The 16,875-nt window shown below is 49.8% G+C and overlaps 1 protein-coding gene across 1 annotated transcript in view; it reads right to left on the bottom strand.

Moving 5' to 3' along the window:
• The window catches only part of LOC467535 (sodium/potassium/calcium exchanger 4), a 158,536-nt gene extending 146,898 nt beyond the window's left edge, over positions 1 to 11,638 (bottom strand). Inside the window, 2 exon segments of the mRNA XM_063792772.1 lie at positions 9,491 to 9,601; positions 11,509 to 11,638. Of these exon segments, the coding sequence (XP_063648842.1) occupies positions 9,491 to 9,601; positions 11,509 to 11,638 (241 nt within the window).
• Between the last annotated feature and the right edge of the window lie 5,237 nt (positions 11,639 to 16,875).

Genomic DNA, 16,875 nt, shown 5'->3' with positions numbered 1-16,875 from the left:
CAGCTACTTGGGAGGCTGAGGGAGGAGAATTGCTTGAACCCGGGAGGCAGAGGTTGCAGTGAGCTGAGATCCTGCCATTGCACTCCAACCTGGGCAACAAGAGTGAAACTTTGTCTCAAAAAAAAAACCAAAAAAAAAAAATTAAAAAAACGTGGCATGTGTCACACAAAGAGGAAGCCCTAATGTAAAAGGTGGACATTAGTTAATAACAGTGTATCAATATTGACTCATCATTGTAACAAATACACCCACTAATACAAAGTATCAATAATAGGGGAAACTGTGAGGATGGAGGGGTAACAGAGGAACTCTGTATTTTCTGCTCAGTTTTTCTGTAAACCCACAACTGCTCTAAAAATAAAGCGATTAATTAAAAACACATAAACCACTGACTCTGCTTTTTGTTGGTTGCGTGACTTGGACTAGTTTGGGTTTCTTTCACTTCATCGGCAAACTGAGGACAGCACCTGCCTTCAGAGTTGTTACGAGAAGCAAGTAACCCCTGAAAAGTGCTTAGAATAGCACCCAACACAGGGTACCCTGGACTTCACCTCGATGACGATGATGATGATGACGATGATGATGATGATGATGATGGCAGCTACCACGGGCTCCGTATGGTTCAAATACTTCCATACAGCATGTGGTGTCACACAGCAGCACTGTGAGACAGGTAAGAAGAGCTGCTATCCTCATTTTACAAAAGAGAAATCCTGATGCTCAGCAAGATTATGTAACTTGTCCAGGGTCACATGGCCAGTAAAGGGTGAGCTGGGACTCAAACCCTCACATCTGCCTTCACCATGTCCAACTACCATCTCCAAGACAGACAGACAGACAGGAAGGAGCCTTTTCTGGCTGCTGAAAATCTTTGTACTTATCCAGTGCAACTTCCTTTTGTTAAGAAAGAGAGAGAGGGAGGGAGAATAGCCACTAAATGCCCACAGGCAGGATCCGGGCACAACTGATACTAGAACGCAGACCTTCAGCTCCCAATCCACTGATCCACTATAACCATCCCACTCCACCCCTGAAACAGGCATGAGTGGGCACAGTGATGCCGGGTGCCATCTTCCTCAGCCTTTGTTTGTAATCACATTGGTGGCTGTGCCAGCCTATGGCTGTCCAGTATGGTTGGTGACAGTTTCCCCAAGAAGCTGTCTGGCCCTCCGGAGGCTGCCCTTCTCAGGAAAGGCCCTCTCCAGGCTGGACATCCTGCCCCTGCTGTCTGGGAAAGGAATAGAACTGTGATTTCCCTGCCCATAGTAGTAAATCCAATTCTTGCTTTTCTAACTCAAAATTTGCTTTTACGTAACGACTTTAAAATTTGGATGTGTGACTTGTCTCCCAAGCCCACTGAGGCATCATTCCAACAGACGTTTGTTCAGAATCCAGACACCTCTTGCCACCAGTGCCATTGCACCTCCTCACCCACTTGTCCTGATGTCCTTTTTGCAGCTCTAGGCCCCTTGTCCTTCTCTTGATTTCTCATGCTTTCTCCACCTCTGCTCCCCGCACAGGGGAGTCTACAGAGGCCCACCCCTGAGGGCACCTGCTTGGTGATCTCATCTCCTCCTAGCCCAGCCACAGTGCCAGCTCCCGTGCCCAGGGTCCCACCCCCACCAGACTCTACCACCCTCTCCCCCCCCACCCCACAACCGCCCTTACACCAGCATGGTACAGAATAAAAAGTAAGGGTGGATCAGAAGCAAGCTGATCACAGAAGATTCTCCATCTAGCGCTTGCATCCATCTCCTCTGCTCCCCTGAAATGCTACGAAGCACCTTTTCTGCAGACCCTCCTTAGCAGCCTGCATCAGCCCGCTTCTCCCAGCCTTTCTTCTGTGGACACACAGCTCAGGCATCTCAGAAGATGTATTTGGAAGAAGGAAAACCGCACACAATAAAGCAAATTCTAAAGGAGGCTTTAAATCCCTCCCACAACAACAAGGGGAAATCAAGCCCCGCTCCGTCCTTCTTTTTTAACACGGGGCATAGGACATTGGAAACCCAAATCAAAAGGGGTCACATAGTGGAGAATGAAAAAAAAACATTCAATCTCAGAAGTGGGGCCGGGCACAGTGGCTCGCGCCTGTAATCCCAGCACTTTGGGAGGCAGAGGCAGGTGGATCGCTTGAGGCCAGGAGTTCGAGACCAGGCTGGCCAACATGGCAAAAGCCCCGTCTCTACTAAAAATACAAAAATTAGCCAGGTGTGGTGGTGGGCGCCTGTAATCCCAGCTACTTGGGAGGCTGAGGCAGGAAAATCGCTTGAACCTGGGAGGCAGAGGTTGCAGTGAGCCGAGATCGCACCAGCGCACTCTAGCCTGGGTGAGGGGGTGAGACTCTGTCCAAAAAAAATGTTTTAAACCCAGAAGTTGGGGATAAAGGCAGTGTTAGAGAGGGGGAAATCATGCCTATCCCAGTTATGCAGGCAAACGTAAAATAATGCCGGTCAAGACACAAGAAAGTTCTTCTATTTAGAAGCACGTTCTACAAGGTAGGCCATCCTCCAGCATCCTAAATTCTTCAAAGATGAATAAAATTAAACAAATTTGTTTCCAGAAGAGAAAAGAATAAATGTGTGGCAAGATGTTTACTTGTTAACTTGCCCTCAGAAAATTCAACTGACAAATTGTTTTTCTGTACTTACCACACACAGGCATTATATCATCTTTGGGGTGAGCATATTAAAAAGTGATAATAAAGAGAGAAGCTAGTGTCTGAGCATGTATTCTAGGCCAAACACTGTTTTAAGTGCTGATGGGTATTTAGATTCATTTCATTCCAACAATCCTCTGAGGTGGAGGTACCTTTGACCCTTGAATAAATCAGGCATTAGTGGTGCCAATCCCCCACTCAGCTGAAAATCTATTAATATGTATAACTTTTAGATAGGATCTCACTCGGTTGCTCAGGATCTCAAGTGCTCCCCACAATGCCCAGCTAATTTTTTAATTATTTGAGAGACAGGGTCTCCCTCTGTTGCTCTGGGCTGAAGCAATCCTCCTGCCTTAGCCTCCCAAAGTGCTGGGATCACAGGCATGAGTCACTGTGCCTGGCCTGCATATAACTTTTGACTCCCCAATAACTTCACTACCAATACCCTACTGTTGACCAGAAGCCTTACTGATTACATAAACTGTCGATTAACACATATTGGTTTTTTGTTTTTTGCTTTTTTGAGATGGAGTCTCATCTGTCACCCAGGCTGGAGTGCAGTGGTGGGATCTCGGCTCACTGCAACCTCCACTTCCTGGGTTCAAGCAATTCACCTGCCTCAGCCTCCTGAGTAGCTGGGATTACAGGTGCGCCCCATGATGCCTGGCTAATTTTTTTGTATTTTTAGTAGAGAGGGGGGTTTTCAGCATGTTGGCCAGGCTGTTCTCGAACTCCTGACCTCAAGTGATCTGCCTGCCTCAGCCTCTCAAAGTGCTAGGATTACAAGCGTGAGCCACCACACCTGGCCTGTTTAACACATATTATATATGTCACATGTATTATACACTGTATCACTGTATTCTTACATAGAGTAAGCTAGAGGAAAAATTTTATTAAGAAAATCATAAGGAAGAGAAAATATATTTATTCAGTAAGTGGAAGCAGATCATCTAATGGTCTTCATCCTCATGATCTTCACATTGAGAGGAGAAAGAGAAGGGGTTGGTCTTTCTGTTTCAGGAGTGGCAGAGGCAGAAAAAAATCCACATATAAGTGACCCATGCAGGTTTGTTCAAGAGCTAACTGTAATTATCACCTTCATTTTACAGATGGAAAAAGTGAAGCATGTATTATGGTTTTAAAATGCAAACAAGGCTTTGACCTTTTATAGTCTAGTTAGGGGAGGCAGATAATACAGTAATGGATAGAATTAGTGCCTGCAGGCCAGGTGTGGTGGCTCATGCCTGTAATCCCAGCACTTTGGGAGGCCAAGGCAGACAGATCGCTGGAGCTTAGGAGTTTGAAACCAGCCTGGGTAACATGGTGAAACCCTGTCTCTACTAAAAATACAAAAATTAGCCAGGCGTGGTGGCATGTGCCTATACTCCCACTTATTCAGGAGGCTGAGGTGGGCGATGGCTTGAGCCTGGAAGGTCGAGACTGCAGTAAGCTGAGATCATACCACTGCATTCCAGCCTGGGTGACACAGTGAGATCCTGTCTCATTTTTTAAAAATAAATAAATAAAATTAAGAATTAGCACCTGCAAGGAGCTAAAAACAAGATGCCATGACAGCCAGGGACTCAGAGGGCTACTTTGAACTGGGTTACCAGGGAAAGCCTGTGAGGGTGGCGATGACAAGCAGGAGCCCATCCTGGAAGATCTGGACAGAAACAGTATGGTTCCCAGATACTCCAAAAGTCAGTCACAGAATGCAACTGTTACTGCTTCTGGTTTCACAGGTCAGGGCTGGGCCCAGGAATCTGTGTTTTTCAAGTCCCCCTGGTGTCTCTCATTTACAGGCCAAGGTTGAGAAGCACCAGGTTCCATTCTCAGCTGTCTTCAAATACCCCAGGAGATGTGTGGAAACTCGTTGGTTCCTTATACAGACTGAATGTTTGAGTCCCCTGAAAATTCACAGTTTGAAGCCTGAACTCACAATGTGATGGTATTTGGAGGAAGGGCTTTTGGGAGGTAATTAAGGTTAGACAAGTGCATGAGGGTATGGCCCCCATGATGGAATGAGCCCCCTTATAAGAGGAGAAAGAGAGACTGTGTGCTGTCTCTCTCTGCCACTCTGAGCACACAGCAAGAAGGTGGCCATCTGCAAGCCAAGTAGAGAGCCCTCACCAGTCACCTTGATCTTGGATTTGCCAGCCTCCACAACCATGAGAAAGAAATGTCTGCTGTTTGAGCTATCCTGTCTATGATATTTTGCTAAAGCAGCCTGAGCTCAGATAGTTCTCTAGGGACTCAGAGTCACTGCCACTCATTCCTACATCATACATGTGGCATGGAGAGACCTGCTTCCTATTTTCAGTGCTTGCTCTGTACAGGCCATGAAAATAAACATCTAAGGCCTAGAGGCCCATGTTTTGCCTTCAGATCTCTAGGGAAAAATTAATTATAAATTTTCCATAGACATCATTGAGCAAAAATAAAGCAGATTTTTTTAAAGCTTTCCTACATTTAAAAAAATGTTTTTTAGGAAAATGGCTCTATTAAATAAGTGTTAACATTCAAATTTTTGTTTGCATTGCTTTTGTTCAACATTCAAATATTTATTGAACACCTACCAAGTGTCCAGCAGTGCTCTAGCCCAGAGAGCCACCTAGGCATCTCTTCAGGATGCCAATTCTGATTCGGGGGGCCTGAGACTCTGCATTCCTGACATGCTCCCAGGTGATGCTCCCATGCTGAGCACTAGGTCTCCAGCCCAGCGAGCACCACCTCTGACTTCATCCTGAAATTGCCTGGGAGCTCTTAAAAAGTATTGACTCCTGGGCCCTACCCCAAACCAGTGAAATCAGACACTCTGGGAGTGGAGCCTGGGCATTTCAAAATATTCCTATAAAGCTCTTGAGGTGATCTTAATATGCAGCCAGGATTAAGAACAGCTCTTCTGGCCACAAAAGAGGTAGCCCTCAAGGATAGACACCCAACAATGAAGTGAGTAATGTTAGTGACATATGTCATAAAAACATAAAAACAACATAGGGAGGAGGGCACGGTGGCCCACGCCTGTAATCCTGGCACTTTGGGAGGCCAAGGCAGAAGGATTGCTTGAGCCTAGGAGTTTGAGGCCACCCTGGGCCACATGGCAAAACCCTGCCTCTACAGAACAAATAGAAAAAAATAGCCTGTGGTCCCAGCTACTCGGGAGGCTGAGGCAGGAGAATCACTTGAGCCAGGGTGGTAGAGGCTGCCATGAGACATAATCACACCACTGCATTCCGGCCTGGGTGACAGAGTGACAAAACAAAACAAAAACAAACAAACAAAAAACACAGAGTAATAAAGGGGGAAGGGAAGGGAGGGGTGGTGGCTGGTACTTAGGCTGAAACTCAGATAATGAGATCAAAACGCTAACACCAAGATCTGGGGTTACAACCCAGGCAGAGCCCGTTTTCCATGTAGAATCTTCAGGAAAGACTAGAGCAGGGTCCCATTCATGTTTTTGGAAAATAAAGTTCTTCCTCTCACAGGTAAAGATGAGCATGAGAAGGCACAGGCAATAAAGACACACACCGGAGGTTCTTAAGGAGATGTGGGCTCACGTTTGTGGGACACCCACTCCAAGTGGTGCCTTAGCACAGGAGGCAGCTCTTAAAGCTCCATCTTCTGATGTCCCTGAAAGGCCTCATCCAGCAGAGCTGGACAAGGCGCCCTCCAATTCATGGGGGCAAGCTTAAAGCAGAAGCCTGAAGAGGAGGCAAGATAGCCTGCAATTCTTTATGAGGAAACGCCACCAACTGTGCAGAAGGGAGGCAGCCATCAGATGGCAGCGTCTGTCACACCCCTGAAACTCTCACTTGAAACTCTAATCCAGCCTTCCTTATCACAGCAAGCCCTAGGATGGGAGCCCAGGGTGAAGAGGTGTAAGAATTGAGTGTTTGCTCTCCAGGTGCCCAACCTCGCCGATTCCCAGGTAGAGTTCTGGTGGTAGGCGTGGCAGCTTCAGTCCCCTCCCTCCAGAGCTGGAACCTATGACCGAGGTCTAAGCCAGTTCTGGGCCCAGCACTCCCTTGGCCAGATCAATCTGCAAGGGTGGTCATGCGGCCCAAGCCAACCCAACCCAACAGAACTTCCTGGCTTCTGCAGAAGCTGCTCAGCCTCAGCATATTTGAGTCTGGGAGGACATAAGGTTGGGCCGGTGGTAACCACCTTCCCGTGCTAGAAGATAAGTGAGCCCAGAGATGGAGAAAGAGAGCCATGGTCACCTCGTAACCTTTGATCTCACACTGCCAGTTACTGAGCCACTAAATTTCTATTTCTGCTAAACCCAGTTCTGTCATGGCAACTCTAAATGGCCCTGCCTCATCTAGTCCCCCAGGCTACACAGAAGGACACTGGGCCAGCGCATCCTCCTCTGTGCACCTGCAGTGCCTCCTGCAGGGCTGCTCACTGGGGAGCCGCTGGAGTCCCTCAATGTCACCTAGCTTTCCCTGTGTTGAGATCTTGTCCTCTCTACTCTAGTATAAGCTACTCAATGATAGCGGCTTGCATCTTATACTCCCCACTACCTGTCTGCAATAGAGCTGGACACACACGAGCAGGTGCTTGCTACACAGACTTGTGAAATGAAAAGTGGGCAGAGATTCTCATAGGCCAGGGAGGAAGATGCTGGAAGGGAAGGCTGGCCACAGACCCCGCCTGGCCTGAGAGCCGGGGGCTGTGCAGTACAAGGGAGAGGCCTGGCACCTGGATCCAGGTGACCCCAGTATGTTCCAGCTGCCCAAAGAGATCTCAGGAAGCCACTAAACTTCTGAACTTTGTGTATCTTGTCTTGGCAAAAATGTGATAACGATTAAAATGTGAGATACATCAAAATGCACTTTCATTCCATCATTCGACCCATATCTATGCAGTCGTTTCTATGGGCCAGGCTGTATTCTGGAAACAGTCAATACAAAGCATAATGCAAAAGTTAACTATTTTTAAAGATATTATCAAGTTCCCTCCACTTCCCTTTCCACAAAAGGGTCAAGGTGAGGCCTTCCTGTCGAATAGAACAGACACTTTATATGTTAATTGAATGATTTTTAATCAGACAGCTGAAGACAGACACAGAGCCCACAGTGGGGCAAAGGAGAACTCTATCATAAGAAAGGGATCCCCGTCTAAGCCAACATACTCAGGCTATGTACGACAGAAGTCACAGAGGAGGGCATGGCCAGCCCAAGATGAGGGCACCAGCAAGCTTGAAACCACCCAAATATTCCTGAACCCTGATTATTCATCCAGAGTAGCAAAGTGTTCCCATGGGGATGGTGCCAATTCCAGCATTTCTGGTCCCTGGAATGGGTGGGAACGGCCCCCAGCATTAACCATCCTTGGCCTCACGCATGTTTTTCAGTGTGGAGCCAATGACCCTTGCCATATGTCAGTCGGCCCACACGTCCACCAGCCTGGCTGATGAGAGGAGACACCCTGGGGGAGGGAATGACAGGATGAGCACCCCGCCTGCTGGGCCACCAGGACAGGAGGAACCACCCAGGTGACAAGTGAATCCCAGCACTTCTCTGCAAGCCTGAGCTTGTCCACCACCACGTCCCTCCCGGTGGACTTCTCAGAAGGTATCTGAGGGCAGGGAAGCTGATAGCGTAAAAAACAGTATGAAAACTTTGACAGAAGGTCGCCCCCTCCTAAGCACAGGGAACCAACCAAAGGTTTTAGTTTCACAGGCCTAGGTTCTCAAACCAGCGTCACCACTTACGAGTTCTGTGACTTTGAGCAACTTGTGCCTTCTCCCCAGATCTTTCCTGACCTGTAAAATGGGGAAGAGACTTGCCTCACAGAGTATGACAATTGAACACATGGGGACTGCCATCCAACCCTGCTCCTTTGTCCTGGAGCTCCGTCTCCTTTTATACCCAGTCCCCAACACAGCCTTCCCAGTTTCTCCCAACAACCCTACAACAGGCAACTATTCTGCTCATTTACAGGTGAGAAAACAGAGATCCAAAAAGATGATGTGATCTGCCCAGGAACTCAGTGGCAAAGCCATCTATATTAAAACCTCACAGTTCCCTAAGGGCTTGTGAATGTATCATCCCCCTAGACCCTCCTCACAAAGACCTTAAGGGTTACAGCCAGAGCTCAAGCATAGAAGTGCCCAGCCTGCGATCTGGGCAGTGGCTGTGAGTTCTGCTCTCTGCCAATACGCTGTCTTCTCCTGATAATCTTCTTCACTCATTTAAACAAAGCCTGTCTGTGGCAGGAGAACAGACAAGATGTCACCTCTGGGTCTCTACTGCCTCGAACCCCCAAGAAAAATCTGAAGAAGAACATCAAAACGGGGCAAGCGGAATCAGTCTCCAGGGCTGAATGACACCGTGCCAACTCCCATTTGAGAGAAACAGCCGCAGCACCCCAGAGCGTCCCACCCCTGCAGCTGCCCGGGCATGCTGAGACCCTGGCAGGCCACCTCAAAGCACCATTGCCACAGCAGCTGGATCTGCCACCGTGAGAGCTCCAGTAATGGATACAGTGAGCAAAAGGGAAGAAAACAAAGACACCCCGAGCCGCAAACAACATCAAGAGAGCAGGGAAAATACTTAGCCTTCAGGAACATTGTGAGAACAAAAAATAACATTTTTAAACTCTTGACTGTGACCTTTTCAGTTGCTGGATAAAGAAAGCACTTGAGTTGCTTAGCAGCACCATTGACGAATGTCTTTATGTTACCTTTCAACACCTCATGGCCACCCTTTCCCACTCAGGTCCATAAACCGCCTTTCTCAGCTCTGGCTGTAACCACCCACATAAGCGCCATCTCCAGGTAAGGCCAAACGTCTTAGTAGACTGGGTGGAGAAGAATTGATTTCTTACCAGGATCTGTGCAGTTCTTGGCTGTCTGTGTCCCATTCACTGGGGCCATCAACTTTCTATTTCTCCACGTGTCTGGCAGGACACGTTTGCTAGCAGAAGCTGTTTTGTGCCCTGGATTGGAAAATAAGTCACAGATACCATTAGGTCAGTGTGATAGCTGCATTTCCAAAATGACCTTACATTTGTGTGTCTATGTCAGCAACAGCCCTGTTTGCCTATTCAGAGCCATCTTTAGGGACTGATAGGATGATTGGAAGTATAATATCACCTGCTTACATACAATGGCCTGTTTCCTGGATCTAGTTCACTGTTTCCAGTCCCAGATGGGTCAGCATGTGAGTTGACCTTGGCCAAGACTGAGGTGGTCTCAGCACCTCATAGGTGCAACAAACGGTTTAGATAGGTGACCTTTTAAGTGTTCTTCCAGTGAAAGACACCCTCAGAGGGCCCCTGCCCTGGAGGAACTTCACGAATGAATAGCAAGTCAGCAAGCAGGTGGGCAAGGCTGATGCGGTCTGGCCCAGTGCTCTTCACACTTGAATATGCACACAGATCACCTGGGGATCTTGTTAGAATTCAGATTCTGATTCAGCAGGTCTGGGATGGGACCTGGGATTCTGCACTAACAAGCTCCCAGGTGGTGCTGATTCTGCTGGTCCAGGGGCCATACTGGGCAAGAGAGAATTTGTGGAGGCCCGCAACCAAGCACACTTAAACTCCTAAAGGTAATTCCTGATCCAGCAAATAAAAATGATTCTCACTTTAAGACCTTCAGAGTATTCATTTACCTCTCCTGATGCGCACTGCTTCAGCTGGGTAATAATACCTCTTTTATAATGCTGACGTCTAAGGGCCTCTAGGTATGTTGTTATTTCTGGTGTGTAATTGAGGGGGGGAAAAAACCCAAACACTGACTTGCCCAATTGCAAAGCACCAGGTACTAAGATATTCAAAATAATCTTCCTGGGTCTCATTGGAAAGAGCCACTTTTTAACCCTGCATCCTCAAATCACAAAGTTTAGGTTTCGAAAGGCAGTTATTTCGAAAACTTTAATCAAGTTCCACTGGATTTTTACCTATCAGTGTACACCTCTCTAAATGGTCTCTGGATGTTGAGGGCCTTTCTAATTGCTCGAGAAGGTACTACCCGCTTTACCTTCCATGTCTTGGTGTTTAAATCACCAGGATTTCTTTTGTCTTTTTACATTTAAAAAAATAATGAAATTAAAAGGTTCACAGCATCCAACTCAAAATGAGACGGTTAGGGAAGTGAATGTCTCCTGAGTTAGGGAAGTGAATGTCTCCTGAAGGTTACACATGGGGTCACATCCCCCTAAACACACTTCTTTGGTTAGTTCCTTCTCTCTTCCCGCTCCACCTGAAATTTGCATAGCCTAAGCTACTCCCAAATCCCTCTTCTTGGAGGAGGGGGCATGGGTCAAGGCTCCACACACCCGCCTTCTCCCTCCGTGGGAGTTAAGGGGAGTTGAGAGACGCGATGCTGAAACATGGCAGCTACCCCCCGCGGCAGACTGCCCCAACGCCTTTAGGGTTTGGGAAGAACAAACACCTCAGGGCACCCAGGGGACCCCTTTGAACCAGGGCAGGGGCGAGACGCAGTGGCGGTTCCTGCGGCTCTGCAGAATAGGAAAGCGGGCCACTCAGTTTCGCCCACCCCAGACCAAGAGAATCCTGCCTGCACCCCGCAGTTGCGCTGCCCATTCCGGGCGCACTCCCGGGACGGAAGCGGTTCTTGCTTTCGTCTTAGTAACACACACCCGCAGCCGCGTCCTGAGCCCCCCCAGGGGCCGCTCGTAGCTCAAGGGAACCGGCGCCACAGCCCAGAGCGTCCATCAGCCCTTCTGGGCGCGCTCTACCTGCTCGGCGGGGAGGGGACTGGATGAACCCTTGGGACCAACCTGATGAGGAAGGAGGGGGAAACATCTCGGAGCCGCCCCAAGACTCCCCAGCCAAAGCCCCCAACTCCCCAGGAAAAGGGGACCCGTACCAGCACCCACCCAAGCTGCCGAAGAGGCCGGACGCACAGCACACCAGGGCCAGCACCGCGCACACGAAGCCAACTTGCTGCGGCAGCATCTCTCGCCTCCTGCGAACTTTGAGCGGCCGGAGGGTCCCGCGGAGCGCCATCCCGGAGCGCCTGGGTACCGTCCCTGGGAGAGGATGGGGAGCTTCAGCGGCCGGAGTGCAATCAGTGGCGGAGCGGCGCTGGGGCTGGAACAGGCGGTGCGCGACTCAGAGGCGAGGAGCTCCGGGCCAAAGCCTCATGGCCCGAGAGCGAGGTCCGCAGGGGAGCCCCCTTGGGAAGGTGGGGACGCGCGACGCGGCCGGAGCTCAGAGTCCCGCTCGCCGCGTGCGCGCTCCGCGCACCATGGCTCCGTGGCGAGGAGGCAACGCCGGCACGGTGGCGCTGGCGGCCAGGGCTCGCCCGGCTGGCGCAGTCCCGGCGCCACAGCCGCTACCTGCCCGCTCCGCTTCGGCCGGCTCGCACGGCCACAGCCCTGGCAGCAGCGCCGTGGGAAGCACTCAGTGCGCCCCCGCGCCCCGCGCCGCCGCGCCCAGTCGCAGCGTCCTCCTCCTCCAAGTTTGGGGGCGGCCGCCCCGGCTGCCAGCCGGCGATGTTCCCCTGCTTCCCGGCGAGCCGATCCCGGGCGGCGGAGTGCGCGCAGCGGGAAGGCTGGCTGGACGCGCGGGACCTGAGACCCTCGCGGCGAGCAGGATCGACGTCGGCCCTCCCAGGGGCGAGCTCTCCCGGGGAACTTTCTCTCTGGCTTCTCGGCTGCGGGCGCCTGCGTCTGCGAGGCCGTGGCGCCTCCCGCCCGCTGCTCTCGCCTCCCTACTCCTCCCCTCCTGCCCGCCTCTCACCCCCCGCCCTTCCCAGCACGTGTACTCGTCCCGTAGGGCGCACTCCCCCGTGCACTCTTCTCTTCCGTGAGGTCCAACTACTGACCAATATAATCCCCTTCCTTCTCCCTTTTTCTCTCCTTTCTTCCATATGGAGCTGCAACGAGCCCTTCCTTTACCCTCTGAGGCTGCTGCAGAGAGAAACAGGTTATGGCACCACTGGGGACTCTTAGAAAAAGGGTTTCTGCAGAGTAGTCGCTCCTGTCCGGGCTCTCCGACCCCCGAGCCGACCCGAGGCCCCGCCACACACCCCCTCCCCACCCCGCCACCCACCACGGGGAGAAGATGCAGGAGAAAATTAATTGGTCGTGCAGAGCTAACAAACAGGCTTGCACCAAGCCAACAGGAGCTTGGACCCGCTGGGACCAGCTCCTTCAGGGCTCTCGGGGTTGTTGGGGATCTGCGAGGCCGCGACACCGACCTGCAAAAAAGCTGGAGACGGGGCAGAGAGGGGAACCAGAGAGATCTGCGGGCCCCACAACCGACGGTTGAGCTTTCCATGTTCCTAAGCCTACCGCTTCCCAGGGCTTTCTGGTTTGGTTTTGTATCTCTCCTTTCTGGTCGGCTCTCTGGTGTAAACCGCTTTAAAAATGGGGCAGGAGGGAAAATTTCAGAACAGCAGCTGAGGGGTGATACAGGTGCAGGCAGGTGGAGGGGACCCCAGCCCAGGGGGTCTGTGACTACCCCTAGGACCGACTTCCTTCCCGGCCAATTCATCGCCACCTGTTCAGCGCCGCTAGGGGTTAAAATCCTTCCTGGAACAAGGCCAACTCTTTAATTAAATAAATACATACCCACCGTGTGCAGGCCCTGTGCCAACCGGAGAACAAAACAATAACAAATGTATGAGACCCAGTCTCTGCTTTCAAGGAACTCTACATCAAAAGAGAGCAAGGCCCTTAGATAAATGCCCCATTAAGGAGGGTCCTAAAAGTCACTGTTGTGCAGAATGTGCGTTGTTCCCTCACAGCTCACTACACTACTGTGTGGTCCTCAGCAGCATGAGAATTGCCTAAGAGCTTATGCGACGCACAGACTCTTAAGATTCCACCCCAGACCTACTGAGTCAGAATGTACATTTTTAACGAGATCCCTTGGAAATTTGTGTGCACCTTCACGTGTGAGAAGTGCTCCCTTTTCGAGCCCGCTCCAATGCCTCTAGCCAGTCACCACCCACACGGTTCCCTCTGGACTGAGTAAGCAGGGATCATTTTGCTTGTGTTAGCCTGGAATAGTGACACAGGTTAGAGGTGCCAGAGGGCCAGGAAGGGAGAAGCCTCACTGATTATTTTCAGCAGCTCTGTTTCAATACCAACAAAGACAGTGAAGGCATGAACACAAAACTAATTGCAGTGGAAACCCCTAGAGGAAATGAAATGGAAAAGGCCAGGGTTCTGTTTTTGTCTGCAGAGATGCCTTAACACTGAGGCTCACTCTCCGTACTGGTGACTTCAACCAAGCATGCCTGCCTGTGACAGAAAAGACACTTTTCATACGTTTGCAGAATTTTCTTCTGCAAACATTGACTAGACTGTACAAGGATGCATTCAGCAGTAGCAAATAGAAGACTATAAAACATTGTTAAATATGACACTTAGAGAGCTAGCCAAGGGCCCTTGGCATCAAATTTAAGCCAAAGGAAAAAGTTAAAGTGATAACATGCTGTTGTCCTGTCCCTAAAACAGTGTCAGGGTCACATTGGTTAAGGCAATGCCGATGAACAAAATGGCATCTTGCTACTAGCATTTAATATTTTCTTAAAACTTTTGTCCACGGAGCTCACCTAGGGCTGGTGAAAATACATGTTTTTGAATCCAAAACAGGTCAAAGGAGTCATTAGGTGTCTGTCTTTAGACATTTAGTCAGCTCTTTAGTAGGACGTTTTCTTTGACATTTTTCACCTGCTTTCAGTTAATAGTTAGAACCCTTGGAATAATTTCTCATGCACAAATGGATTCCTTTTATTTGACAGTTTAAAAAGCAATTCATTTGAAATTGTACTTTTCACTTGATTTAAATAGTGCCCATTACCAAATAGCCTCAGCTCCAGCTCTAATGACTCATTCTGCAGAAGAGAGAATTGGGTTTTCTGTACCTTTGGGATTCAAAGCATTCAGGAGCATTTTGTAAACCAGCAAAGGCCATGGGACAAAGCGAAAATGCGTTGCCGGGTTTATCCTGGTCCTGGCTTCAGTGCCTTTGGATTCGGAATATCTCCTCTGCAATTGTGTCTTCTGATATGACACTGCAGGGAACTGTCTACATGGCCAGAGTTTAGGCCATTTTGTTCAGAAGTCTCAGCCCAGGGGAGGTGGGTACCACGGTATTTTTCCTTAACAATCCCTTCCTGTGACATGATGAGCCTCACCATTTAATTTGTATCTTACTTCATTTTAAAAAGTTTTCTTTGCTAGAATGACCTTCTTCATGACTTGTAATTTCCACTTTGCCTTGAAGATGACTATCCATCAGCCCTGGATAGGCAGCGGTTCTCAAACTTCAACATGCTTCGGAATCCCCTGGAGTTTGTTAAAACTCAGGTTGCTGGACCGCCCCCTCCCCAACGCCACAGAGTTTCTGCTTCAGTAAATTCAGATTCAGAGTAGGGCCTGAGAATGTGCATTTCCAACAAGTTCCCAAGTGAAGCTGATGGCTGCTGGTCCAGGGGCCACACTTTGAGGAGCACTGGGCCAAGGGATGCTATGATGACAGTCACAGCACTAAAACAGCAGAAATTTGTTTCTGGCTCGGGCTTCTGGTCTACCAAGAGGTGTGTGTCTTGAGGAGGGGTCAGTCAGGTACCTGGGAGTAGCCACAGTCTCAACATGGCTGTTTGCAGTGCCCAAAGGACCTCTGGCGCCTCCTGTGCTGACCGTTAGATGCTCTGGCAGGAACATGACTGCTCTCACCTCTACTCACCACTCTTGGCCCCAGGCTGGTCACATGGCCCCACCAATCCATGAGGAGGTCCAGAAGTACCATTCTTCCACTGCAGGCTAAGATCTGAACTCTACAATGGGTGGCCTTCATGATGACCACATCAGTGCAAACCTTGTCCCTCTTCCTTGCTTTCTAAGACCTACCTTGCCTGCCCCTTCCTCTTCTCTGGTAGAGTTGATTCTGCTATGTCCTAAAGCCCATGAACTACATCTCCATTCTAGCTTTTTTTTTTTCTTTTGGAGACAGAGTCTTGCTCTGTCGCCCAGGCTGGAGTGCAGTGGTGCAATCTCAGCTCACTGCAATCTCCACCTCCCGAGCTCAAGCAATTCTCATGCCTCAGCCTCCTGAGTAGCTGGGACTACAGGCATGTGCCACCATGCCTGCTAATTGTTTGCATTTTAGTAGAGACAGGGTTTCACCATCTTGCCCAGACTGATCTCGAACTCCTGAGCTCAGGCAATCCACCTGCCTCGGCCTCCCAAAGTGCTGGGATTACAGGCATGAGCCACCGCACCCAGCCTCATTCTAGCATTTATATCTCATCGTTTTGTGATGTGGGCGAGATTATCTGTCTCCTCTTAGTGGGTGAAGGCCTCCGGAGTTGGCATCTTATCCACAGCTCTGAACACAGCACCCTGTTTCATGTATAAAGTATTTACTGAATGAGCAAACAAATAGATAAAGAATAGTTGCCCCTGTTAGATGGTATCTGCTCTTACCACCACTTCAGCCCCGCCCCAGGCACTGACCCCATCTTCCCTGCCAAGGTTACCAGTGGCCTGTGAATACATCGTCCCAGAATCTGACCCTCTTACACATGTTGACTCTTACTAGCCACCATTCTTTACGTTCTTGACAATGTGCGCTTCTGGTTTTTCTCTTCCTTCTCTGACCAGCTCTTCTTGGTCCTTTTGGGGCGCAGCTCTCCCTGGTCCTCTGGGGTTCCGTTCCAGTCCCTCTTTTCTTCTCACCATTTACCCCTCTTCCTGGGAGAGTGCATTGGTTCTCTCTGCTGCCGACTCACAAGTCTGTTTCTCTAGCTGGAAACTTCTTGGTCATTTCAACCTGCATGTTCAAGGGATGACCTTTGTCTCCCCACATCTCCCACATCTTTCCTCGCAGCCCATCATCAACCAGGCCTCAGATCTGTCCACTTCTTGCCATCCCTGTTGACAGCTCTGGGTCCATTTCCCACCTGGATCACTGCAGCAGCCTCCTTAACCAGCTTCTCTAAGCCTAGTCTTTCTGTCTCATTCCCTTCTTCACCCAGCATCTGGAGAAAGAAAAATCTGATTACAACCCTTCCTTCCATAAAACCATCAGAGGCTTTCTGGATAAACTTCCATCTCTTTCACTTGGCTTTTAAGATCCCGCATGGTCTAAGCAGTACTTCCAACACTGGCTGCACATTTGAATCACCTGGGGAGCTTCTCAACCACCAGAAGTGGAGGTGACTTGAACATCAGTATTTTCTCCAAGCTGCAGCCGGGGTGGAGAACCCCCGCTCCAGACCCTTCTGGCCC

This window comes from Pan troglodytes, chromosome 15 (assembly GCF_028858775.2).
Source record: "Pan troglodytes isolate AG18354 chromosome 15, NHGRI_mPanTro3-v2.0_pri, whole genome shotgun sequence".
NCBI lineage: Eukaryota > Metazoa > Chordata > Mammalia > Primates > Hominidae > Pan > Pan troglodytes.
The sequence above is the reverse complement of the archived record's forward strand: the minus strand, read 5'-3'. Positions and strand labels throughout refer to the sequence as shown.